Below are 26,145 nucleotides of genomic sequence, written 5' to 3'. Positions count from 1 at the left end.
AAGCCGCGTCTCCTCGGCCATCTTGGCCTCGATTTCTTGTTCCCGCTTCACATGCTCGGAACGGGCGGCATCAGCTCGCCCCTGTACCATGTCGATGATCCGACATTGCTTGTCAATCTCCGCCTGCAATAGCTCCTTATCCGTCCTCATAAGGTCCCTCAAGTCCCTAAGCTTGCGAGCCGTCTCGAGATGGTCACGGCGGGCCTTGTCCCGTTTCTCTCGTGCCAGCCGAGCCTGCTCGGCGAGACCGTCGTTGAGGGCGGTGAGCCTCTCGTTCTCCCGGGAGAGCTGGGCCCGCTCCTGGACTTCCTGTTCGTTGACTTTCTCGAGGCGCGACATGTCGTCCGCCTGCTTCTCGAACCGCTTGGCGGCCTCCTGTAGCGCCGCAAGCGCTTTACCCTTCTCGTTTTGCACAGCGCTCACCTCGGCCTTGAGCTGGATCAGCTTCAACTGCGTTTTGGCGGCCAAGGCACGGTTGGTTGCGGCCTCTTGTTTAGCGGCCGTAACGTCCGCTTCGAGGGCCTGTACGGTCCTCTTGTGTTCCTGGACCACACGATCGTGGTCGATCCGGAGGGCCTCGAGGTGGCGGGCAAGCTGGGCAGCTGCAGGGCCAGCTATATGGTCCGCAACTCCCTGGCTGTGAGAGACGGCCATGTCGGCGAAGGCCTCGGTACCGAGGTACGCCGACACGACCTCGAGGAGCTGTCGCCCCACGGCATCCGGGATGCTGCCTGCCAGCTCCGGAAGGGCGTCGGGGTTCGCCAGGAACTCTTTGAGCTCTGACGACTGTAACACCTCTGTGGTCTCCTTCTTGGACTGCTTGTTTTGCAGCTCCACCTCCTCGAGCCGCTTGCGGTGCTGGACCACATCTGCGGCGTTCGATTGGACGGCCGCGCAATTCGCGTTGAGGTCAGCTGCGAGGTCTTGCCCGACCCGGCGAACGGACACGAGGGTGTCCTGCACGGCATTGGCCTTGCCTTTGCGCTTGGCCAACAGCTTCTGCGGGTTGGGGCCGGAGCCGCTTTGGCCGCCGAGGTAGCTCTGTATGAACGTTGGCGGCATGGTGCTGTCGAGACGTTATGTCTTCAGAAGTTGTATCTTCGTAGGATGAGGTCAGAGAACCTTCCGTCTCCGAAATTTTTAATTCATTGAGGGCTACGTAACCCTAATCCTAACGACACTCAACAATTGACCGTTGACTCTCGGCAACTTCGAGCCATGATCTTGTTCCAATTAGGCAAGAGCGTGGCCCGATCCATGCTCCGATTTACCCGGTGTCAGGTTACAACATCTACTAGACAACCTTAATTCTCTTGGTAAAGCGGTCTGTCTGACTAACGTTGACCTGGGAATATTCTGCTGAATGATTCCGTCTGTGGAGGAGTACGAGGGAGTAGGTTGGTTTGTAATTCGCTGATCTCACATGATCGTTATATGCATGTAGCCCAATCTACAAACTGACATTGCGATCCTTTTCCTTGTTTGTGTTGTAATAATGTCGTATTATTCGATCACGAGCCATTCCCTATTGTCTCTACGACAAGCACAGACAACATAGGGATAGAGAGCATAACAAACTACAGGTAAAGACAACACGCGGCACAGTGTTCTATTAAACTGCTACCTGAACATTCCCGATGCGGTTCCTTCGAGGCGCTTAGCCCTTGTTCTGGTTGGGCCATCTACCCCTAAACTGCAGCGGCCGCGGTAGGTGAACAAGTCCCTCTGGCGGCCCAAAGGAAGCATCTAGTCGCTGAAGCATGGAGGACGGTATGACGTTGACGTCCCCGATGCGGACGACGGTGAAGCCCGCGACTTCTCGCATTTGACTTTCACCTCCGGCGGCGTCATCGCGGTCGGCAATATCGACGGGGTCTGCATCGGCACCCGGGCTCTCGTCGCTGATAGAGAGACTCGGCAACCGCATCCTGGGCAGGAGCGGCCCGGACAGTTGGCTATCTCCGGTTCCAGCTCCATCTCCCGTAGCTCCATCTCCCGACGCCATGCTAGACTGGCGAATGTTGAGATGAGACTGGCGAATGTTGAGATGTAGATGACCGGGTGCGATGGAGTCAGATGCCGAGTGAGAGGTCGATGGCACGCTAACTCGCTGCCGCTTTGAGGCGCGTTCTGGCGACGACACCTGGGTCATCGTGAGCGCCTCGATCCGCTGTTGCTTAGACAAGCGTTCGGGTGACGACACCTGGGTCATCGTGAGCACCTCGATCCGCTGTCGCTTAGACAAGCGTTCGGGTGACGACACCTGGGTTAGACTCCGGCGGGTCGAAGTCTCGACCTGACGTTTCCTCTCACCTGTCCCCTCTTGGGTATCGGGGACAGCCGGTTCGTCAGGGCTTCTCTCGTCCGAAGGCTGCATGTCATTCTCGTGTACATCTTCCTCTAGCTCGTGCTCAGACTCAGACTCGGGCACATACACGGGCTCAGGCTCTGACTCTGGCTCTGGCTCGGTTGATGGACCATCATCTAGCTGGGGCTCGAGTACTCCCTCGGACTCCTCCTGGTCCATGGCTTCCACGCTTTCCTGAGCCTCGAGACCTTCGGCTTCACTGGAGTCGGCCGCCGCGCGCTTCTGCTTCTCCACGAAGGCGTATCGCTCGAGCTCGCACAGGAGGCCGTACTCGTACAGCTCTCTCAAATCCTCCAACTGCGGGTAGTTCCTGGGGGAGCGACGGCCGGCGATGGCGCGGTCGTACATGTCGACGGTATGAAACATGGGAAAACCCATATGCGTCAGGGAGTCGAGCGCCCGGTGGAGGATATCGAGATGGCGGCGATGAACAAGGAAGGGTCCGGACCTGTCCTGACTCGATCCAGAAGGCCGCTGCGACCGATCCGAGGAAGCCCTGACTTGGGCCTCGATCGCACGGAACAGTAGATTCCAATGCGAGGTCTCGGTCATTGATCGAATCTCGAGGCCGAACCGGTCGCGCTGGGGCTCTGACAGGTCCTCCTCGAGTTGCTGGCGGAGATCGGCGATCTTGGTGTCGGGCTGCCTTCGCAGACGCCTGTAGAGCTTGGACAAGAATCGGTCGCTCTCGCTCTCAGTTATGTCGACGCCGAGATGCCGGTCGTCGTCCGTCTCGACGATGACTGTATACTGGATCGCGGCCGCTAGGGCCGTGATCGCGCCGTGCCACATGGGATGGACGAGCAGGGAGGTCAGGACCCGGCAGAACGGCCCGCTCCAGAAGCGGCTCTGGCCCTTAGCCATCGCGCGGTTCTGGTCCATGTCGTACTCCAAGTTGTGCCGGCAGCCGATGATGTCCTGCGGGAGGCATCGCATGAGGCGCAAGCAGGCCTTGTACAGGGTCAGCAGCTCTTTGTGCTTAGCTGCCTTGATAGGTCTTGTCCTGCCGAGTGTTCTTTTCCAATCCTTCTCGACCATTTCCTTCTCCTTGACCGTCCAGTCGTGTCCAAGGGGGATCCGGGGGAGAAGTGTTTTGACTTCGGATAAGCCCGTGATCGCCTGGCGGTTGCTGGTAAGCCAGTCTAGGGTCCGCCTGGTCATTTGGGGCCCCTGCCTCACGAAACGGTCCAGGCAGGCGCTCATCTCGTTGGGCGTGTCCCTGACGCGCAGCGTACCCTTGGCGTCGATGGTAAGCACAGCGTCGTCGTCCTTGATAGGCACTGGCGAGTTGGCCCGGTACTGTGCCCTGGCCTCGGCTGACATTGGACGGATCTCGACCTCAATGGACCCGTGGGTCTGCAATGGGGAGATCTCGGCCCGCGACCGCCGGGTCCCCCGTGGCGATTGTTCTGGCCGCGCTGCGGTCCGCGAGCCGCTCTCGGCCCGCGACCGTTGCCGCCGGCGCCGCCGGGTCCCCCGTGGCGATTGTTGTGACCGCGTTGCGTTCCGCGAGCGGCTCTCGGCTTGCAACTGGGCGCGGGCGCCGTCGCGCTCCTCCTCAGAATCAGGAACCTCGCTATGGCGCTGTTCCCTGTAAGCGCGCTGGGAAGTATCCCAGGGGAGAGACATCTTATTATTTCGAGTGGTGTTGACAAAAAGTCGATGATGTTTAGGTGTAATTTTGGCGTTACGTTGTTTTGTAGAGAGTCGCGTTGAACTACGGAGTAGGCTAAGCTTTTAACTCAACAATAAACAAAAGTAGCAGGCAGGGGCGAACCTTGGCAAAGCTTAGCACCTACCTTATATATCATCTTTAACTATATATACCAGATAAATAAATATCTGTCCTGGTGACGCTCCTATATGACACTCTCTATAGGTATCGATGCTTATTAATAACTCTATTAAGGATCCCTTTTAGTAGATACTACTAGGAGCCTTATTCACTAATGAGAAACATCTTTAATAAAAGCAAACTCTTTGATTCACCTATGCTACTGTCCCTTTCAGGGCCTTTATTGTAGGTCCTAAACCGCGGCTAGAAATCGCCGCTAGACCTTACAAAATCATCAACCAAGGGGAAACTTATTCCAATTTTCTTACATTACCAAACTAAACTTTCCCAGAACGCGACACGCGCCATCACAACTAAATATTCTCTTGACACAACCAAACATTCTCGACGTTCCTCCTGACACCATGGATTGGGAGGGCGTGCTGACCCAGGTCATTGTCCCCGATGGAGGGGCGACATTTTACCACATCGTTTGCTCCCAATCAGCGTTGTGGGCAGCAAAGATTATACTGGTGCGCCTGGACAACATTAACCAGGCCGCCCGTACTGAGAACGCGGGCGAGAAGCGGCTTCTCGTCTACGCTCTGCCGGACCAGGCCAGTGTCGACGTAGCCTCGGCTTTTCTCAGAGAACAGAGCGAGCTTGACGTCGGCGACACCGTCCTCATCATGACCTACGCGGACATGCACGACGCGTTGGGCGCGATTCCGCTCCCTGCATTTCTACGCTACGCGATCGTAGTGCTGGATACGGACTTTGGCCGCATCTCGGCAACCCTTGTCGACTTGGCGAGCAGGCTCTTCGCCACCTGGTCTCAGCTGAAGAAGAACGGCGAAGCATTTCGATGCGCCGCAGTGTCAGTGTCGCCTCATGAGTGGCCTATCTGGGCCGATTTGTCGATGACGCAAGCGTTTAGCATGCCATTGGTAACATGTGCCCTGGAAGGCTGTCCGAAGATCGACTACATACCCCCGGAGGACGGTAACGATCTCGTTCACATGGCGGTAGACACTATCCTTTCGCGTGCCACTCCTAGCGAAAGAGCTACCATCTTGTGCTTTGCTTCTCCAGGGGAGGCACTGATGATACAGAGGGCGCTAGCGCAGAGATCCCATCGAGCCGATCCGGACGCACCGGCGGTTATCTGTCTGACTGTCCTGCATAGCAACGTTGCGACACAATGGGCCGCCATGTCCCAGATTCGAGGTCCGGCCCTGGTAGTCCTACTTGTCGACCCATCGCTTCGCTTCCTGCCGGTTATCGAGCATCGTTGCGAATACATTCTGCTGAGCCCCCGGCTAAAGCTCGGCGTCAACGGTCGAGTGCATCAGGCCGCCACCTTACCGACGCCCGTCTCTCGGCACGATGTCGATCTGGCAGTCGGCATGGCCTGTGGCACGAGAGCTCCGGCTTACTCTGTGAGCGTGGTAGGAAACGCTCTGATTGAGCTGGACAAATGGGAGGAATCACCCGGGTCGGCCGAATGGCTCTCTTGGCCGAATTTCCCCGCAACACTGGTCTCTCTCATTGATCAATTGGATGGCAGCACGCTCTCCACATTGGGCGATTTGCCAACCAACATCAAGACTGTGTACACCTCACCATGGTTCGTCGAAACACTCCGCCGGCTGCTCATGGCACAGCTGATCGAGCGCAAACCGCCGCTCATGCCGGGGGGGGTGCAGACAATGCGCTTTCAGCGCCTAGGTTCCCTCCCCAGGGCGAGGCAGGCCGTCTCGTTCCTCAGAGCGGGATTGGCCGCCACACTCCCCGAGGCGCTGACACTCGTCGAGATCGCTGCTGCATCAACCCCCGCCGTCAAGCAGACTGATGGAGGTCTGGTTGTAGTAGTCAAAATAGTTCAAAAGATCGATGTCTCCTATCAACGTTTGCTAGCCCTATGGCTCTGTATAAGAAGAAGATGGGCACAAAGAACCCACCGTTTGCAGGCATCCACAGGGCTTACTAATCTAACCTTACATGATGGACGTGTCCACGGACACGTACTACATCAAGTCCCCCGCCCAGAAAAGAAAACGTAGTACCCGCACTACAGGCTCCAAATAGCTCCCAATTTGAGCTCTCTTTCCACGTAAATATCCTAGTTACAAATAGTAGTATTATGCCACCACTATGGTGTCTTATATATCGTTCTGGTCCGTACTCGTTCTATATAGGCGTTTTCTAGCCGCGCCCGCCTCTGGGCGAGTCCTTGACGCGGCTTTTCTAGCCGTACCTACCTCCGGGCGAGTCTTTGAGGCGGTTGGTTGCCCTCCTTGACGAGCCTAGTATTCGTTCACTATCTTACGTATGTGGCGTAGTTAGAAATCAGTTTTCCAGACGTTATATTCGTGGCCAAGTCCTTTCTATTTGATAAGATACTTATATTTACCGTATATAAGCTTGTAGTCCTAAATGCGCTCGACTTCGTATTTGTTACTAGATTCTAGCCTGCTGTCGGTATAGCTGTCTTTAATAGGGCTAGTAGGTGGTATAGCATGGTTATATAGGTTGGTTCCGGGAGGTATAGGCAATAAATAGGCTATAGATATTACTAGGTATATATCTATATTAGGTGGTAATCGTAAGTAGTATACTAGATAGCTAACGTGTTTAACGATCTTAAATAGGCCTATGTACTGTTAGGATAGTTTACGCGATAGTCGACCTAGTAGATAGTAGCTATAGTATAGGCGCAAATATACTTGGTTGCCTGGCTTGAACTCGATATCGTAGTAGCTAGTGTCATATCCGCGTTTAGCTCGAGCTACTACAAAATCCATTGCTATCTAGGCATCCTGGTGTAGATATTCGTATAGGACCGGGATATCTTGCGCCGTATTTGACGACAGTGTAGTTAGCGCTTCTAATGGTCTAGTAGGTTTAAAACCGTATAGTAGCTCGTATAGCGACACTCTAATAGAGGTAGTATAGGAGCTGTTTAAATGCTACTAAAGCTATAGAAGTATAGTGGTCTAATCGTTATCTGGTTTCTCGTATATAAAGAAGCGTAGAGCAATTTCTATAGTCTAGTTCTTTTGCTCTATAAGACCGTCTCTTATAGGTAGTACGCGGTTGTTATTAATAGCTTTGTACCTAGTACCTTCTATATACCTATCTATAGTTCGGAAGTAAATTTACGATCGTGGTTAGATATGACAGCCGTCGGCACTCCCTAGTTAGATAGGAGCAATTATTATATTAGTATATAGCCCTAGTTCGCGGTAGTGTAGCTAGAGTGGCCTGGTATAAGGAGCGTTTATTTAGATAACTTATAGGATACTATTATTATTAAATCGAATTTATTATACCTATCTAAGTACTATAGCGTTCCGGCTGATGTAACTAACGGTAGCGCTACTATAAAGTCAATAGTAATTACCTATATTGGTAGTATATCCGATAGGCAGATTAGCTAGTAGTTACCTATAGGAAGGTTACAATCTATAGCGTTAACTTGACAAATAGGATAGTATTTTACGTAGTCCTTTACTTGCCTAGTTTTTCTATCGATCGTAATGCTATATAAGTTATATATCATCTTGTTAGTTCCAAAGTGATATTTCTCATCATAGGCCAAGCTGAGGATATATTATACGAGGCTTACTAGTACATATAACGCGTAAGTGCCGTCTAGGCAAATATAGTAGAGGAGCTCGTTAATCAAGACGAACGGTAGCCCGTAGCGCGAAAAGATAGCGATGCCCTTATTATCGATAGCTCTATCTATACGCTTGGTTTTAAGGTCTTTAATGATATAGGCGTACTTAGTATCCATTTTATAGCCGTTAACGAACTTCGTTTTAAGGTCAGGATCCATCCGCGCCTTGGTGAAAGTAAACCAAACGTCGTTAAGTATAGCTAGCTTATTAGAACGTTTAGACAGTTTAGGGTCTTATAATGTATGTAGTCTGCTTAAGGCGTCTGGTATAAAGTTAAGCCTTCTAGGAAGATAGTAGACTTTAAGGTCGTACTACGATAGGTAGATAGACACGTTAATCAGGCAGCGGTTGGCACGGTCGGTAGAGCTCGTATCTAGGTTAGTTTGTTCTATAATTCTATATATAGTGGCGTAATCAGTTAACATGACAACTAGCGTATACGCCGAATGGACTATCGTATGTAGTTTACAAATTGCCTATACTAGATAAGCGACTTTTTATTTAGAGGGCCTATATCGTATCTTAGCCTTTATCAACAGGCGGCTTAGGAATATAACTAGTAGTACTTGGTTAGCTAGGATAGGTACGCCTAGGTACTAGTCGTATCCGTCGTAGGTATAGAAGACTATGACGCCAAATCCGCGCTCTAAATAGCCGTCTAGTTAAATATATAGCTGTTTATCAGGATTAAAGTGGTATAGGATAGTTAGGTTCTCGTGATAGATGGCCTCTTATAGGGCTGAAAAAGACGCCTTTTCTTGCTCGGTCAGTTCGAAAGAAGTACGGCTATAATAGCCTATTTACTTAGTATAGTTACCGACTTCTAAACTACCAGACTTACGCCCTTACGCTAATAACTTAGTTTTACGTTTTTACAATAGTTCGGCGATCTTTACGTAGTATAGAATCAAGTGCCGTAGGAAACTAGTAGCGCCTAAATACTATTCTAACGCCTTTAACGTATATAGGAAGGATAGTTACTTAAATACTTCGATACGCTAAGCTATATTTATAAGGCTAAGACTATCTACACGAAAGCCAAGGAGCTCTATGTCTAGGTAGCCGATATAGGATTTGGTAGGCGAAATAGTAATATTCTTCTTCTTAAACAGGCTAAAGATAGTCCTTAAATGGTATATATAATCCTTAGCTATATCTAAGAAGATAACGATATTATCGATAAACGCGCGATAGTAGGTAGAAAACGGTCGTAATAGCTAATCTATAAACTATTATATATATATAGGCGAATTATAGTAACCTATAAATACTATAGTTAGCTACTCTAAACCGTATAGACTAATTAGTATAAACCTATTACGATACTATAGATATACGCCAAATTAATAGAAAAACGATATAGCGTCAATGGCCGTAATAAACTTCTTCCTATATAAGGCTATAATAATCTCTAACTATAGTAGTAGTAGGTAGTTATCAGGGACGGTAACCTTGTTTAAACTATATAGATCAATGATAATACGACCCTTGGTAATGCCCTTAATATTATACCAAATAACAAAGATAGGATAGGCGAAAGGTATAGCCTCTTTTGCAAATCGTATCTTTCCTTATTAATAGAAGGCGTCAAAGGTCTTGTCTAGGACTTCCCTATCCCTCTAGCTTAACAGGTATACGCGAGAGCGTATCTTCTAATATTACTAGCCTTCTACTAGTGGCACTTTCATCTATTTGCTCTTTAGTATATCGATCAGACCATTATCATTCTAGAGTTATAGAAATTCGTTAACTAGGTTGGCAAACTTCCTAGCTAGGGCCAAGTCGCCTATATAGATATAGACGCCGTTGTTAGTAACGATCTCAGGTAGGGAGCTGGACATCCTTAATCCTAGGGTAGAATGCTTCTCTAGTACCTATGGTTTACGTTCCTCACTACCAGGGGCGTCGCTAGCGGCTCCGGGCATTGCTTTTGACGAAATATCTAGCTATTAGATTCTCTTAGAGTGCTAGGTAAGTTAGAAGACGAAGTCGCTAATAGGTATATTCGAATTCGTATTTTCAATATTAGTAAACATTGCTATAGGTATAAGTCGCTTTGGAGGGACGTAATTACCTTCGAGGATTACTCCTATATAGTTGTTTAAATCGAAGGAGATATTAATAGGAATGATATTATAGTGATTGGCGATTATTAAGGCAGGGTTAACGTCAGTTGCCACGGCTAGTATAGCTATCGTTATAGCGGTAGTTACAACTATTATAACACTAAAAGCTGTCTCCTATAAATAGGCGAAATAGCCGCTATCTTCTATTTCTTCGATTCTTCTAATAGGGTGCCTTTTTAGAATATAGATCGTTCCTTATATAGTATTTTTGATAGGCACCACTTTTAGAGTCTTCGTATCTACCACAAAGTTATAAACGGCTACGTAGGCTAAATTAAATATAAAGGCGCGATCTATCGGGAGAGGCTTATACTTGACGGGTACTATTGCCTATTGATTAGGTAGGAGGGTGATTTCCCTGGTTGTTTTGACCTTCTATATATAGGGTATAGAGTACGTATATACGGAAAAAGGAATATAGAAGTTAAATAACTACAAATTGACTTCCTTACGCTAGTAGTCGATATTGATGTCATAGGAATCTAGGAATTCGTTACCTATTAGGAGATTTGGTGCCAGGGAGTTAACAACCTACGTAGAATAGGTGAACTTAGCTAGGATAGGGATACCGTTTTCTATACCTAGTAGATAGATATCAAACATCGTCTACTCATTAAGACTTAGTATAGCGTTTCCTATACCTTTGACTCTACCTTTGTGTCGTTTAACCTGGTAGTTTAATCGTTATAAGAAACTACGGTCGATAAGAGAGCGACTAGTACCAAGATCTAGGCAAATCTCTATAACGCTACGGTTAGTTGGTTTGCTATACGCTTAAACGTATAGATAGGTATAGCCTAAAGGTAATCTATAGAGGTTAGCTATACGCCTGACTAGAGCGTCCTTAACCTGGTACGTATCTACTATAGCGTTTCCTGGCGACGTTATTATTAAGTCCGTTACTTGGTACGCCTTTTCCGACGGCATAGTAGGCTTTTCTGTCTTACAAATGCCACTAGATTTAATAGGGTAGCGAATGCTACTAGCTTTCGCTTTCTAATAGGACTTTAAGTGCCAGAAGAGTACATTCCGCGAATCTAGTGTGGTATTGTAAAACCTATAGGTACGGCGGGCCAAATCTGTAAGATTAGCTTTGTAGTTACGGACGGAAGGAAGAGGGCCTTTTCTATAGTATCATTTGACGTAAGAGCGTACTTCGAATTAGGAATTGAATGTATTATAGTATTTATAGTAGGTAAGCTATAAGTCTAAAATAATATATATGATACTAGTATCGCTATTTAAAGATTCGGATCCGGATTTAGGGATACTAGTGGCCGAATGATTGTTAACTTGATCTGACTTAGAGCTAGAGCTATTGCTAGCTTCCTTTACAAAGTACATATAGTTGCGATAGTCCTTTCGCTAGTGATCGTCCTTATAGAACTTGTCTCGATTTCCTTCCTACTACTTATAATCGCCTTAGTCGCGGTAGGTCCCTTCGCGGTAGTGGTCATTTCTATAGTTATGATTAAATCTACGGTTATATATATCGTTCCTAAACGGTCTATCGTTCTGGTAGCCAAATTGTCGCTATTAGTTAGTATTACGGTTAAAGGGCTTAAAAAGACCGCGATTCTCGGCTCTCAAAGACTTATCTAGGAACGGTCTCTTTTATAGGTATAGGTAGCGGTCAAGAGCGGCCGCTAGAACGATAGATCGAGACTACTTGATATATTATATATAGTTTCTAAGTGAGGAGTATCGCTAGGGAGGATCTAAGTACTACTTAATATATAGATCTATTGTAGACCAAACTTAAACTATAACTCCTTGCCAATTGTCGTTACGTTTATTAAGTATATATATTAAGCGTATCTAACAGAGCATCTTCTATATAAAGAAACTAAGTGCCTATTCGTCCTTTGTAATATCCTTTAAACGTAAGCGACTTTTGTTAAACTTATAGGTAGTAGTTATAGCGTTAGGTATAAAGCGTTCCTATAGTCGTTCTACGATAGATCGAAGTCCTTAGTCGTATAGTTACCTATACGTGGTACTATTTAATTTATTAGTCTACCAGATGATTACTAGGCTACCGAGAAGAGTTTAAAAGTAGGATAGAATCTATATCTTAATACTTCTATAGGGGTCACTTTCTAGGAAGGTTTTAATATAGTTAGCGAAGTAATAGATATCGGTAAATACTAGGTTCTTTCTATTATTAATAATACCTAGGGATCATAGGTTAGGAAAAGAAGGATCAAACTAGCTAATATTATCCCTCTTGATCTTAAAGTCTAAGCGGCTTTATATACTTATAGTAGTATCGTACATAGATTTATATATATAACGTCTATTGCCATTGCCACTATTATTACTAAAGGGTAGTATACCTCGACGGCGCCTATTATTCCTATTATTAGGGGTATAGCAGCGGTTAGGGGGATCGTCGTTACCGTCTTTGCTATCGTTAGGGGAATTAGGATCTCCGCTACTACTAGCCGCGAAGTGTAGTATTCTATACTATAATACGCGTTCGGGCCGGCCAAGATTAAACCTATAGCTAATATCGGCGCCTTTAGGGGGTATAGGAAAAGCTCTACTATTATAATATATATTTTCTATAAGGTTACTAACTTCCTATACTTCCTCTATAATAGTATTAAGTCTAGCTAGGTTAAGGGAAGATTGTTAACGACTAAGCGATTATATATCCTCCTCTTCTTTATATCTATATATTATATTAACTATCTCCTTTATCTAGGTTACTACTCTGCCAAGAACGTCCCTATACTACGTTATATATATTTCTAGTTCCTTGATACGTTTAGCTAGTAGTATTATTATTACTAAAACTTCCTTTTCTAGGTAGAAGGCAAGTCGATCTTTAACTTCTACTATATAGGTTATAATTCTATAGTCTATCCTAGTAAAACCCTTTTCTATATTCTTATTAAATATCTTTATAAATTTGCTAAGAAATCCTTTAATAGTTTTAGTAAAATAGTCAGTTTAGGCCTCTAGCTAGGCAAATCGAAAATCTATCTTACCGTTTAGCCAAGTAAGTATTTCTTTATTAACGCCAAACTTATCAGGTTTAGCTTACTCTATCTTATATTCGTTAGTAAATCCTATTACTAATTCCGTCTCTTATATAGGAGCTTCCTTTTCTTAAGGTAGTTAACCACTAGGTTCAGGCTCTAATACCTATAAACTTATTAGAGGAGGTATTCCATAGCGTCTTTAGAGTATACTTACTATATAGTTAGAGAGTTCCTTATATGATAGTTATTTAGTAGGGGAGTTTAGAGGATATAGACGACTAGGAGGATCGTCTATAGGAAAAGATCTAGGTATTGACATGAGGTTCGCCTAGCCCGTTTGTCGGGGGCAAACAAAGATAGATTTAAGGGGTTAAAAGGAAGAAGAATATCCTGGTTACCAAGTCGCCAGGATAGAAGAAGATAGGTAGATAGGAGGGTAGATGACTGTCCTAGTTGCCAAGTCGCCAGGAATAGAGGGATAGATAGGGATGACTACCCTAGTTACTTAGTCACTAGGAATAGGGAGATTTTGTGATGGTTACAACAGAATTGCTTAGTTTGGTTACTAAGTCGCCGAAACTAAGCTTAACTATCGCGATATTGGTACTGAACTGATCGTTAGAGCGATACGAATCTAGTGCTGATGGTTGCTAGATGGTTGGTCGCGGTGCTCGCTACCATTTGATGGAGGTCTGGTTGTAGTAGTCAAAATAGTTCAAAAGATCGATGTCTCCTATCAACGTTTGCTGGCCCTGTGGCTCTGTATAAGAAGAAGATGGGCACAAAGAACCCACCGTTTGTAGGCATCCACAGGGCTTACTAATCTAACCTTACATGATGGACGTGTCCACGGACACGTACTGCATCACAGACCCTCGCGGCGATCGCGAGCGTCTTTCGCGTGGGGATCGCCAACATAATCACCGACGGTCCGGACGCCAACCACGCGACCCTGGAGCTATGCTCCAAGGCGACAACTGGCGTGGGCGCCCAACTCTGGAGACGAGGCCGCCTCTGGATTGCCCTTGGCATCTTGGCTGCTGACATGCGCCGTACCAACGATTCAGAAACGCCTATCGACCTCGGGGAGTTCAACCTCGAGCTGTCACTCCCGTATCGAGACGCATTTCGGCGCGAGTTTCGTTCGATACTTGACAGGACCGCGCCGTCCCTCAGCGCATCTATCCCGGATCGCTTGAGCGATAGCGAGGTTTTCGGCATCGACGTGGCACTGACGCGGGCATGGTTCCACAATTTGGGTTCTAGCTACATCATGGACGGCGAGTTTTGCGTGCTCCAGCGTTCCACAGACAGAAGGATTCTCTTCTTACCGGAGGGCGGCTGGGGAATGCAGACTGAGCCCTCCCTGATCCCGAAGTGCGGTTTCATACTCCACCCCGGTGTGACGGTCACTCGTTATGGTTATGTCACCACCTGCCTGATCCCGGTGGCAGACACAGCCGTTGTCACGGTCCTAGAACAAATGTTTCCAGATGGACCTGATGGTAACGTGCCGGATTACGTGGACCTCATCCAGAGAGGTCAGCAGTGGTAGGGTTAGGGTTATCTGTAATTACAGTTCGGCGGCTGACGGCCGGTAAATAAACACCTTCCCACATCGTACCTTCCTATATCGAGTAACCTACTCCGTACTTACGTGCAATTGCTAGAAGCAGTAATTGCGGCGTCGCTTTTGCAGCTTTACAGTTGGTAGTGTTTGTAAGTTCTGGCGGCGATTTCTGGTGGCGGTTCAGGACCCAGAGCTTCTGCCAGTGCCTCCGGCACCTGGAGAGAATCAACGCGTTGTTATCACCATTTCTGAGCCTCATACGATAGTTCCGGTGCTTGCTGCTACTGCGCTCACACCGCTGTAGTTAATTAACCAGGATTGTAGCACATCGCACATCTGCCCTCGCTGTAGCAACTAGTGAGCGTGATGATGTACCGGAACCGCGATGCTCTCGTGGTAACCGGATAGGCGCGCCAGGAACTTTGATATACGACGCCTGTTCTTTCCGAGTCCGTTACATAAATATACCTGCGCCCTGTGCTCTTCGCTACGGATTCTTTCTCCAGGCAACTGGGATTGTCTTTTCCCAAGCTCTCTGGTCCCGGGCCGTTTCCGCCATCGACGTCCTCTGGTTTTTACCTCTTGTATTGTCAATCTGCCTATTGGGTACGTAACCAAAAAAATATAAAAGAAGTTGAACCAGGATCTGACTTCATTCTCGCGTGACAACAGCGAAACCCTGATGCCACGAGGCAGGCAAGGGCACCCTCACATCCGCACACGCTCCTTCAGCCCATAGTCGCTGTCCAGGTCCCTCCGCAATCGAACCTGTCGCTCCAAGAGAGCGGAAACGAAGCCCACCAGTGCAAATCCCAGAAAGATGATCCAGACAAACCTGAAGCTTGCAGTGAATGCTCCGAGAACCTGCTTCCTGACAGTGGCATCCAAGCTGGCAATGAAAGTTCCCGACGCATGCTCATATGCTTGACCGTTGCTCAGCTCGGCCCGTACGACGGCGTCGTTAATCGAGCGGAGGCTGGCCGAGAACTGCGCGTTGAAGACGGCATTCGGAACGGCAACGCCGAGAAGGGAACCCAGACCTCGCAAGAAAGCCCACGACCCGGTCGCTGCCGCGTTCTCCTTATCTGTGAGCTCGACGAGGACGGCAGGCAGAGTAGTCGAGACAATGATGCCGGACCCGGTTCCGACCAGGAAAGACAGGGAAATCCACAGGACCACCGACCGGGACTCCTCGAGTGGTATAGAGGGCAACAGGCCCGCACCCATGAGCGCAAAGCCCGCAAGGTGCATCAGGCGGTATTTACCGAATTTGGCAAGCAGCGGCCCGCCAACGGCGGCAAGCACGACAATGGTGAGGCTACAGGGAAGGATCAGGACGCCGGAGTGCGACGGCGAGGCTCGGAGGACGGCCTGGAAGAAGGGCGGGAGGTAGAACTGGAAGCCATAGGTGATAAACCCGTGGACGGCGGTGATGGTCATGGCCGCAATCGTAGTTCGGTTGGAGAAGACGTGTGGTGCCATGATGGGGCGCGTACACCACCGAGATCGTTCCCAGAAAACGAACAGCGCGATGCCGGCGACGCCGCCCGCCAGGAATGCCACGATGGTCGGGTCGGACCAGGCGTAGACGGTGCCGGCCAAGCTCAGGGCGCAGAGGATCAAGACGACGGCGGCAGTGAGGAGGAGAATCCCCACGTAGTCGACCTGGCTGATCTGCTGCAGTACCGACAGCCCCTTCCACGAGTTTCCGCTGCTGAGCCGGAGCCAGAACCACATGAGGACGAGAGCGAGGACGCAGACGGGGAGGTTGACACCGAAGCACCACCGCCAGTTGGTCTGGGCAAAGACGCCGCCCAGGAGCGGCCCGACAGTCGTTCCCAAGGCGTACACGGCGGCCTTGATGGCCACGTAGTGCCCTCGCTTCTTGAGGGGGATAATGTCACAGAGGATGAGCTCGGCAAAGAGGTCGATCCCCCCCGAACCTATACCCTGGATGATGCGTCCGCACAGAAGGGCCGCGCAGCTGTTGGCATACCCGGCGATGGCGCTGCCGGCTCCGAAGATGGCCACGGCTGCCATCATCAGGTGCCTCCGTCCCCAGATGTCGGCCAGCTGGCCGAACAGCGGCTGGAAGACGATGGAGGCTAGGAGAAAGGCCGTGGCCACCCATGACGAGTTGGGGCCGAGACCGAGAGACCGCGATATGGTCGGGAGGGCGGTGCTGACCACGCTACCCTCGAAGGCAGAGAGGAGGATGGGGAAGCAAAGGCCTACAAAGCATCTCCAGAACCCGACGCCCCTGGCCCAACCTTCGGGTTCGCTTGCCCTCTCGGCCGGTGCCTTGTCCTCGGAGCACGGAAGGGTCGTTGACGACGAGTGTGACGATGCGGGAGGCCCATCGGTCACCGTTTGATCCTCTCGGCCGAGAACCAGGTGCGAGCTCGTGGTAAAACGGGCCGTTGATTCCGAGTCCCATCCTCCCGATGGCCTGGGATCCATTACGGCTGAACAGACTTGGGACTGACTGAAGCGGCTCTTCGTACGCGAGTTATCCCACAAGAGTGTCCTGATTCTCAAGATTCCGGGGCTCTAGAAACAAAAAAAAAAGCAAGCAGAGGTGAACGGACTAAAAGCGCTGCGAAGCCTGAAGCAATCAACATCTCTCTTTCCACCTTAAATGCCTGCTATTCATTCCGATGCGCTGCTTGGTGTCCTACACCATGGCAGATCTGGCCCCTGGCCAGCATCTCTCACGCGGCAGAATCTCGTCCAAGACATGGCCATACAGCGAGACAAGCTCTCTCGGCCCTCGATCACGTCGCACCCATGTGTTTGCTGTGCACAAGCCGACATCCCTGTGTCTCCCTTCCCGTGATGCCGTCAGAGACCAAAGATGAGAGACAAGTTGGAATACCATATCTCGATGCCACCACGATGGAGGTAACTCAGGAGGGTAGTGGGCGACCTGTATCCAGCCGGCCGTTGCACCCTCACGGATGACGGGGGCCTCTGTGTCTCAGTCAACCAGGGTCCAGGCCCGGCCTTTCCCAACCCCAGCTCAGGTTTCCGCCTGCTGACCCTCCGCGCATGCAACCAGAAGAATGCTGCTCGGACGGAAAGATGCCCTTCTGTTGCCGAGGTCAGAGTCCGGTCCGGTCTCGCAGCCAGCCCGGACCCCTTGAGATCTTGGCAGTCCGTTGCTAGTGCTAAAGGGGACTTGTGGAACGGTTATACAAGTACGTGTGATCCGCACGCGTTCCAGCCTCTCCATTGCTGTCGTTTTAACCCAAAGAGGAAACCTGGGTCTTTGTTCCCTCCGCAGAAACTAGGCTGCTTGACTCTATAAAGAGCTTGAGTCTTGTGCAACATCCTAGCTGTAACCCGAAAAATACCTACATACACACAGGTAGTTGAGGAGCCGATACCTTTGGGGCAAGGATCTCCACTCAGGGCGCACGGCGGTGTGCCGACCGTTGCGCGTTTAGAGCTTTTCTTTTATTAATACGAGCTGGGCAACCAGACAAACGGTTATGCAGACTCGCTGGGTTTGTGTCAATTCGGGATGTTGCATTCCGAGTTCTGTCATTACCATGTCTCCAAGACTGTAGCAAACCAGGAGCCGACATCTGGGCATTCGTCTTGGCACCGCAGACTCACTCCCCGTCATAGGCTATTTGGAACAAATGACAGGAATGACGACGCCACATGGTCTATCTGTTTCTGTGTTTCTAATTCTGGCACAAGCTCCGTCCTTTTTTTTGTTGTTTTCCCTAACGAAGTCACCAAGCGAGGAAATAGTGGCTTCATTCCGCTGGCCTACTTATGGTCCGTTCCAGGACAGCTTCTTAAACCTAATACGCCTAGAGCAGGCCCCTGGCCATCGAATGAACGAGAATCTGGGACCGTGGTGGCGAGTGAGACCGCTGGTGTAGTGTAGTGTACTTAAGGATGCTGGGCCTCCCCCCTTTGTGCTCCCAGAGCAGCTTCGCCACCGGCAGCAAAGTCTCATCATCGGATAATTATTTATGACCCGTCCGAGCAACGGTCAAGAAACAACACAAGTACATAGCTACCTAAGCCGGCAACCAAGCAAGCCAACCGATTAGCCATCAAGCCCACAATGACTGCCTTTTCGCTTTCTCGGGCTCTCCTGCTGGCCGTCCTGGCCGCCGCCGGCGTCAACGGCAACCCGGTCGGGCTCGGCTCCGACAGCTCGGTCGTCGCTGCGGGCCAGAAGTGCGGCGACACGATTTGCCAGGCCGGCCTGACCTGCTGCAACCCGTCCTGCGGCATCTGCGTCAAGCCGGGGATGAAGTGCACGATGCAGGCCTGCACCAAGTCGTCGCCGGCGCCGCCCGTCGTCACACCGCGCGAGGACGACAAGACGACGCAGTGCGGCCCCGCCCGGTGCAAGGAGGGCACCGAGTGCTGCAACGAGAGCTGCGGAATCTGCGTCGAGCCCGGAAAGGGCTGCACCAAGCAGCTCTGCCTGCCCGCCGGAAAGGTGTGCGGCAACAAGGTGTGCGCCGAGGGCCTGGTCTGCTGCAACGAGCGCTGCGGCCTCTGCGCTCCTCCCGACGGCGGCTGCACCATGCAGCTGTGTCTCGAGAAATCCGAGTAAGGGAGGGGATGTCGGGGTATCTGCGAGTTGGATGGTGGGGATGGGAATAAGAGGGCGGAGGCGGAAGAGAACATATGACGTCGGCTTCAGTGACGCGCACCACATTCTGTACAATTAATAATATACGTACCCAAGGTTACCCAAGCTCTGAGCTTATGGTGTGACCAGTTTAGGGGGCTTGGTGTAAATAGTTCGTACATAAGAAAAATAAAAAAGGAAAGGAATGGGGAAAAAAAAGGAAAATCGCCACGAGATATCATTCAACCGGCCCTAGCCTCCTTGAGCAGTCGCTCGTAGGCCTGCTTTGCCTTCTTGGCGAACCGTCTCATGTCGTCGCCGTACTTGTGCTCGAATCTGCCGTCGAACACCTCGATGGTCATCCAACCACTGAACCCGGTCGCGAGCACCGCCCGTACACATTCCTTGATGGGCAGGTACCCGCCGTCATACCTTGGTCGGTCCGTTAGCCACCTTTGCGTCACAAACTCGTAAAGTAACACGATTTATTATGGTCCACACATACGGCAGCGGGCGGTGCTCGTGGCTCCATTGCTCTCGAGGCCGGAGACCAGAGGTCGAGGACGGTGTGGGATCCAGCGGAGGGTCGAGGCGGTAAGCATCGCTGATCTGGAGAAAGTAAATCTTGTCGGCCGGCACGGTGCGGGAAAGCTCGGCGAGGCTGGCAGCATACCGCTGCGAGAGCTCCTCTGCCGTCACTCCTCCCGTTTCAATCCTCCCGGATGCCGTTGTTGGGTCTCCCCACTCGGCCCCGGCCGTCTGGAAGGTGTCGAGGCACAGGCCGATGTTGGGCCGGTCGGCCTTCTGCACAATGGCCCAGACATCCTTCCAGGTCGGCGCGCAGGTGGCCCAGCACCAGTACTCGTAGGCAAGGCGGAACCCCCGGGCGGCCAGCATGTCTGCCAGCCGCGCCAGGTCGGCGGCGATCTGGTCCGGGTCCCGCGACATGGCCGGCGAGTCGGACGACCCGACCTGGAGCATGTCGGTCCCGACGGCCGCCATGATGTCGATCGACGCCTCCGCCCTGGCAAAGGCCTCCCTGCGCTCCTCGCTGCTTTCCGGCCACCCCTCAAAGTTGGAAAAGGGTTGCAGGACGAGCACCTGCAGGCCGTGTCCCGCGCACATGGTCCCTACCGCCTTGCCGGCCTCGCACAGCGATCGATAATCATCCTCGGCGATGTCACGCCCAAAATGCCGGTTGGCAAACGCTTGGAGATCCGGAAATGAGAGCTCGATTCCATCGAAGCCTGCCTCCTTGATAGCCTCGATCTTTTGATGGAGAGTGTGCCGAGGCAAACCGATGGAGCACGAAGCAAATGCGACAGGGTGACGGGTCAAACATGAGCGTTGCAATGGAGGGTCCATGGCGGCAGATGTGGGCAGGCCGGAGAGGGAAATGGTTGGTGTCAACAGACTTCACACAATTTTTTCTCCTTCTTTGAGAAAAAAAAATAAACAAAATCGTCTCGTTCATAATTTGACGCCGATATCGCTCGAGAATACTCTGATCCCAATGCCTGTAATAAGTGGTAGTACCGCGGGAGCTTGCAGCAAGATCGGGAGAGGAGCATGTCATTGCGTCACACTAGCTCGTCTCATGATGTCAGCGAGCGAAAGGACCCAAAAAGGGTGCAGCAGATCTCGTTGCAGAAAGCACAGGAGAGCCGGCAGAGAAAAAGAGGATAATCATGATTGATTGATGGCGCGTTAGATCCAGATGGAAGCCAGGAGCACAGTAGAGATGAGCAGAGATGATGCCTCAGAAGTCCACGTAATAATTAATCCGCTCAGGCCCCAATGTTATAGCTGCATCCTCGGGCGCTTCTTTCCTAGGCCGGACACGGTTCTTGGCATCTAACGCACCGGCGCACAATGTTTCGGACATCGCATTCATGCAAGCGCAATCCGTACTTTGCACCCCAACGCTGTGGAACACGGGGTGCGTTCAAGATCCTGCCGGCAGTGATCACTCGTGGCACCTGCGTGGTGGGTGGGGAACGCGCTTTCTACATACCCTGAAATCACTTATTCAGACTGATTGATCCAATGGAGCTTTGGGGACCGGTGTTACCATGTTCATCGAGGGAAATTTGTATAGATACTTTTCTTCCCCACGAGGCGACCAAGTGACAGCATCCTTCAGTCGTGTGAGCTATCATATGCGATTTCAAGGAGCCCATGGTCTCAGTGCTGGTATTATTTGGCCGGCTAGGCAACCTGAGACGAGATTCCGGGCCAAAACCACCGTTGCTACCTTCGTGCTGCTCGCGACCAGCGCAATCAGTATATTAATTTCTAAGGACGCTCTTTTATTTGTAGACGGGAGGCGGCTGGCAAGACTAATTAATTAATAATTAATTACAACGTAGCTATCGCTTTTACTCGCCGTCGGGGAGCTGTTACATCGGAAATCCTGCCTTGACGGAGGCCTAGAGTTTTAGACTAGTGCTCCGGCATACCATCAAGTGTGCAACCCAGATTTTGTATACTGGTAGCCTGGTGCTCTCACATTCTCGGGTGACGCCGTGTATCAGGCCAAGGCCAACGGCGCACGGCAGCAAGAAGTTAGGCAGCAGGAGCGGTTGTCCCTTGCAGCAACGCCTAAAACACTAAACTGCCGTGTAACCCCCTTGTCAGTGCGGGAAGGACAAACCTGGGATGACACGTCTTCTCTTCGCTATGCCGAGTCGAGAGCAAGGTCGGGGAAAGCAAGATAGGTAGGCATAGACATGAGACCATCACATTGAACGAGTGCTGCAATCTGGTGAAAAGCATTATCTGCCCGTCGTAATCAGACTGTCTGGCAATAACTAGCTATAATTAATAACCAGACGATGATATCTTATGATCTCTTTGATTGAGGAATGCCATATCCGCCGCGGTACCGATTTGTGGATTTCATGCAATAAGTATTCTCTGAAGCAATATCCCATAGCGCTTGACAGTCTAAGATGATTAATTACTCCTCGCTGGCGCTGCCCGAGTCATCACCGCTGCTCTCTTGCTTCAGGGCGCCCTTGCCCTTGCGAGTCTTGCCCTTGGCTCCCTTCCCGCGAAGATTGGCGGGGACCTCTTTGCGGACCTCGCCGTCCTCGAACAGGATGCCAATCTCGGGCCGCCGGGCGATGGCCTTGTTCCAGAGACTCTTTGGGACGTCGTCAGCCGTGACGATGGCGCCGCTCTCGCTGCGCCTCCACGCGATGGACGGCTCCGCCTGCAGAGCCGTGCGCAGGTGAATCCAGATGCTGATCTCGGCAGCATCCCCGGCGCCGGCGTGCTGGCGCGACTCGTTGCCCTCTTCGTCCACCGTCACGGGCACGAAAGCGCGGTATTCGCTGCCGCCTGGAGCCCTGGTGATGGCACCCAGCGCCAGGAGGAGGGGGTACCTCTGATACGAGGTCTCGTAGATGACAAACTCGGGCAGGTCCGGCGAGTCGGCCGTGAGCTTGTCCCCAACCGGCACCGGAGACGCGGTGGTTTCCTTGTGGGTGATGCGAGAGACCTGCCAGGCGGCCGGGTCTTCGGGTTCGGCGTCCGCGTTGGAAGCCTTGCGCAGGTCGAACCGCGGCTTGGGCGCGTTGGCGATGACCCGTCGGATGTCGTCAAAGGTGGCCCCCAGGGCGGAGAGCCGAGAGTGCGCGAGCTGGCGGGAGTCGGGCGCTAAGTTAGGTCCTTGGCCATGGCACGGAGCAGTCATGATCGGCAACACATACCACATCGGCGACGCTGACCCAGCCCTCGGGGTCGGCCACGAGATACTCCCCCTCATCCCCTTCCTCGACGTCTTCCTTCTGGATGGCCCGCTTGACCACAAACATGAGAGCCTTGGCGATAATCACGTCCCGGTCCTCCACCACGCTGTAGCCGCGCTGCCGGCCGCCCTTGCCCTTCATGCTCATCGCTCGGCTCCGGCCATGGCGAGGCGAGTGCTGTACGACGGCGCTGGGGGGTAGCACGCCGCCGAGCTCGCTGTTGATGGTGGACAGGGGAACAGCGACAGCAGCGGCCATGGTGTGAGGGACTAGGTAATTAGGCTTTTGTAGTGTTGCAGGGTGTTAGAGGGGATGTGCGACTTCTGGTTTGCTTCTCTTCGGTTGAGTATGAAAGTTGAGGACGACTCGGGGTCAAGACGTCCTCTGAGAGCGGGAGCATGCTGGCCCCCGACGCCTTCTTAAGCAAACTAGCTCATGGCCCCGGGGCTCGCGTCGGACTGGATTCGGAAGATCGACCGGGAACGAGTAAGGGACAGTGGTTGGCACCTCTCGGGCAGCAGCAGCAGCAGCAGCAGCAGCAATGTGCCATGGCATCTGCGCCGATCGGGCATCGTTGACCGCTGTTCCAGCAGGCGATGTATGTACCGAGTGGTGCCATGGCAAATGCTAGAAGCGGGTCCCTCGCTACAGAGTAAATCCACGGCTGCAGGAGGCGCGCAGTTGGCGTCTCCTCCCTGGGGCCCCTGCACCACGCGGCACTGCCTTACCCCTCTACACATGCGCGACTAACCCCCACTACGGAGTACCCCGCTTGTCAAAAGGTCGCTTCCATACTTATCGCCAAGCCCGACATTATGGCGTCTACACCGGAAAGCTAACCGGGTAAAGCATCAAAGTATCCAATCCAAGGCTCTTTCTGCTATCTCTGTAAATGAGAGGACAAGTTGACTTCGGAATCCCGAGTAGAACGGCCGACAGCCAGGCACACTATCACTACGCAGCTCCGGGGAAAGATCCGACAACCAGAGCCAGTCTCTTTCTGCCATTCTGATGATTCCATCTTCCCCTCAGCTCCTTCACCGCCCAGCGTCTGCTACGTGTCCGGCCCGATTTTGCCTGCCTCGTCCTGCAGCCAACGGGACTGCGCGACCGAGCCGCCGACTCTGCAAGTAATGGTACCTAACGACCGCCCCAAGCTGGTAGCTCTGTCCTGGTTTCGCCGCGTCAGTCTCGGCGCTAGCCTTGATTATGCTGTCTCGGATCTGGACCAAGTGTTTCGATATTCCATCCCATGACCTACATGCCTGATCGAATTTGTAAGGGCCCGGATCTCAGGCCTAGAGAAGGCTTCCGGTATTTTGCCCTACGTGTCGTTAGGCAGCCCCAGACTCAAGGATGCAATCTTGCTGCTGTTGTCCCTGCTGCGGCTGATACCAAAACAAGCGGCTCAACCTTGATGTCGATTGCTGCGGGTCTCGGATTCCGGCGACTACCCAAATTGGCCTCGAAAATCGTCCCCGACGAGCTGCTGTGGTGTGTAACACCCAAAGAGCGTGGTGGTCAATCCTCAAAGGCCCCGCTTACAAAAGCAGTCCACGAGGACGTTGGGCGCCAGATAGCCATCGTCAAACGTCAATATCTAACCAATGTACAGATTATACGATACGTCTCCACTTCCTCTGTTCGGGGCAGATGGGGCATATCAGGCACGGTAACGGCTCAGGGTACGGGTTGGTGGAGGCGGAATATCATGGAAGCGTGCGTGTTGTGGATTGGTCCACAGGGAAGGTGCGAGTTCCACCTGAACGTGAAGCATTTGGAAGTTCTTGAAATGAATCGATGAAGCAGTAGGGTGACGTACTGATTTACTCTGAACTGCCACCAATCGCTGCATCGGCCATCTGCTTCGTTCCGAGACCACACCAGCCACCACCATGCCCGATTTTGAAAAACAGAGTTACTGGCACGAGCGGTTTGCTTCGGAACACGCCTTTGAATGGCTGACGCCGTCGTCTACCGTCATGGACATTCTCACGCCGTATCTGGCAGGCCTCAACGCATCCATCCGAATTCTGCACTTGGGTTCCGGGACCAGCGATCTTCACAACCACCTTCGCGAACGTGGCTTTCTCAACGTCACAAACGTCGACTACGAACCGCTCGCGCTGGAACGTGGCCGACAGCTGGAACAAGATCGGTTTGGCGACGTACATACTCGGTACCTGCTAGCAGACGCGACTCGGCTCGACCTAAGCGACAAGTATCAGCTCGTCATTGACAAGGGCACTGCCGACGCGATTGCATGCGGCGAAGAGGGTGCCTTGCTCTCCATGGCTCGAAGTGTTCGCCGCTTCCTGGATGAGAGCGGGTTCTGGGTCTCCCTCAGCTACTCATCCCAGCGCTTCGACGATGAGATCCAGTCTATATTCTCGGTGGAGGTCATTAGCAAGATCCCAACGCCAAAGCACAAGCCGACCGATCCAGACATCTTCCACCACTGCTATCTCCTCCGCCCCCGCGGGTGATAATCAACCAAGGTAGCCATCAGAAACGCGCTCGGCAAATGTTGAGGTGGCCGCTGAGAGTTTTGCGAGATACATGTCTGGCTTTATAATACACGTGTTCCAGAACACGACCAGGGTACGTTACCTTCGATGTTACAACAACCTTTCGCTCGCGACCTTATAAGCGGCAAGAGTGTGTGCCTTGGTCGAGAGAGCCGGCCATCACAGGCGATCATCGCACTGTACCAACCAACCTCATCGATTACGAAAAAAAAAAAACGCAGTGAAAAATAGATGAATAAAACAATACAAAAAATTTGGCAAAACCCCGAAACTGCTCTTGAGGAGAACAGCTCCAGCGAGCTACCCGAGGAAGATGATCAAGTTCTGCCTCGAGTTTGCAAGTCGCGATCCACGTCTCTGCTGATATATGCGCCCACTGCACATCTGTGATCTTGACGAATTCAACGATCTCTCCGGAGTACGGAGTACGGAGGTTGTCCCGGGCCGGCAGTCCGGCGTTTGGAAGCGGTGGAGCAAACGAAATTACCTGCCCCAGCTGCGTAGTAGCTGAGCTGGGTCCAGTAATTACGTGCACAGACTGCTTTCCGGTTCCATTCTCGATGACAATCCATACTACTCCGGGAAGCACTCCGGGAAAAAAAATGGCCGGCCGTGCAAGCATCGCGACCACTTGCTGCTCGAAATGTGTAAAACATGAACGAGAGCATGCTGGTGTAGAGCAAGAAAACGACACATGTCACCTCACCCTTTTGGCCGAGGCAGGCCATGTGAAGATCTAGGGGTAACCCCTCCCCAC

At 51.5% G+C, this 26,145-nt stretch overlaps 8 protein-coding genes across 8 annotated transcripts; 4 read left to right on the top strand and 4 right to left on the bottom strand.

Moving 5' to 3' along the window:
• Positions 1-1,657: 1,657 nt before the first annotated feature.
• On the bottom strand, positions 1,658-3,997 carry P884DRAFT_332299 (uncharacterized protein; the record flags this gene model as incomplete). The annotated part of the gene is made up of 1 exon (XM_069445777.1): positions 1,658-3,997. The coding sequence occupies one exon, from the start codon at positions 3,995-3,997 to the stop codon at positions 1,658-1,660; it is 2,340 nt and encodes a 779-aa protein (XP_069294414.1).
• Positions 3,998-4,567: 570 nt separating this feature from the next.
• On the top strand, positions 4,568-6,132 carry P884DRAFT_302815 (uncharacterized protein; the record flags this gene model as incomplete). Its single annotated transcript, XM_069444974.1, has 3 exons — positions 4,568-5,019; positions 5,329-5,999; positions 6,113-6,132. The coding sequence occupies 3 exons, from the start codon at positions 4,568-4,570 to the stop codon at positions 6,130-6,132; spliced, it is 1,143 nt and encodes a 380-aa protein (XP_069294413.1).
• Positions 6,133-13,713: 7,581 nt separating this feature from the next.
• On the top strand, positions 13,714-14,493 carry P884DRAFT_302814 (uncharacterized protein; the record flags this gene model as incomplete). Its single annotated transcript, XM_069444973.1, has 2 exons — positions 13,714-13,737; positions 13,810-14,493. 2 exons carry the CDS (start codon positions 13,714-13,716, stop codon positions 14,491-14,493), a joined length of 708 nt encoding a protein of 235 aa, XP_069294412.1.
• A 723-nt stretch (positions 14,494-15,216) lies between these two features.
• On the bottom strand, positions 15,217-16,968 carry P884DRAFT_315342 (major facilitator superfamily domain-containing protein; the record flags this gene model as incomplete). The annotated part of the gene is made up of 2 exons (XM_069445265.1): positions 15,217-16,815; positions 16,900-16,968. 2 exons carry the CDS (start codon positions 16,966-16,968, stop codon positions 15,217-15,219), a joined length of 1,668 nt encoding a protein of 555 aa, XP_069294411.1.
• A 1,500-nt stretch (positions 16,969-18,468) lies between these two features.
• On the top strand, positions 18,469-19,090 carry P884DRAFT_332298 (uncharacterized protein; the record flags this gene model as incomplete). Its single annotated transcript, XM_069445776.1, has 1 exon — positions 18,469-19,090. Exon 1 carries the CDS (start codon positions 18,590-18,592, stop codon positions 19,088-19,090), a length of 501 nt encoding a protein of 166 aa, XP_069294410.1. The 5' UTR covers positions 18,469-18,589.
• Positions 19,091-19,262: 172 nt separating this feature from the next.
• Positions 19,263-20,541, bottom strand: P884DRAFT_264101 (xylose isomerase-like protein). The gene is made up of 2 exons (XM_069441818.1): positions 19,614-20,541; positions 19,263-19,540 (listed from the first exon to the last, which is right to left on the bottom strand). Exons 1-2 carry the CDS (start codon positions 20,471-20,473, stop codon positions 19,351-19,353), a joined length of 1,050 nt encoding a protein of 349 aa, XP_069294409.1. The 5' UTR covers positions 20,474-20,541; the 3' UTR covers positions 19,263-19,350.
• Positions 20,542-22,067: 1,526 nt separating this feature from the next.
• On the bottom strand, positions 22,068-23,118 carry P884DRAFT_272629 (uncharacterized protein; the record flags this gene model as incomplete). Its single annotated transcript, XM_069442538.1, has 2 exons — positions 22,068-22,751; positions 22,822-23,118. 2 exons carry the CDS (start codon positions 23,116-23,118, stop codon positions 22,068-22,070), a joined length of 981 nt encoding a protein of 326 aa, XP_069294408.1.
• Positions 23,119-24,706: 1,588 nt separating this feature from the next.
• On the top strand, positions 24,707-25,604 carry P884DRAFT_264099 (S-adenosyl-L-methionine-dependent methyltransferase). Its single transcript, XM_069441817.1, has one exon. The coding sequence runs from the start codon at positions 24,756-24,758 to the stop codon at positions 25,344-25,346; it is 591 nt and encodes a 196-aa protein (XP_069294407.1). The 5' UTR covers positions 24,707-24,755; the 3' UTR covers positions 25,347-25,604.
• The last annotated feature ends 541 nt before the right edge of the window (positions 25,605-26,145 follow it).

This window comes from Thermothelomyces heterothallicus (assembly GCF_042370625.1).
Source record: "Thermothelomyces heterothallicus CBS 202.75 unplaced genomic scaffold P884_scaffold_29, whole genome shotgun sequence".
NCBI lineage: Eukaryota > Fungi > Ascomycota > Sordariomycetes > Sordariales > Chaetomiaceae > Thermothelomyces > Thermothelomyces heterothallicus.
The sequence above is the reverse complement of the archived record's forward strand: the minus strand, read 5'-3'. Positions and strand labels throughout refer to the sequence as shown.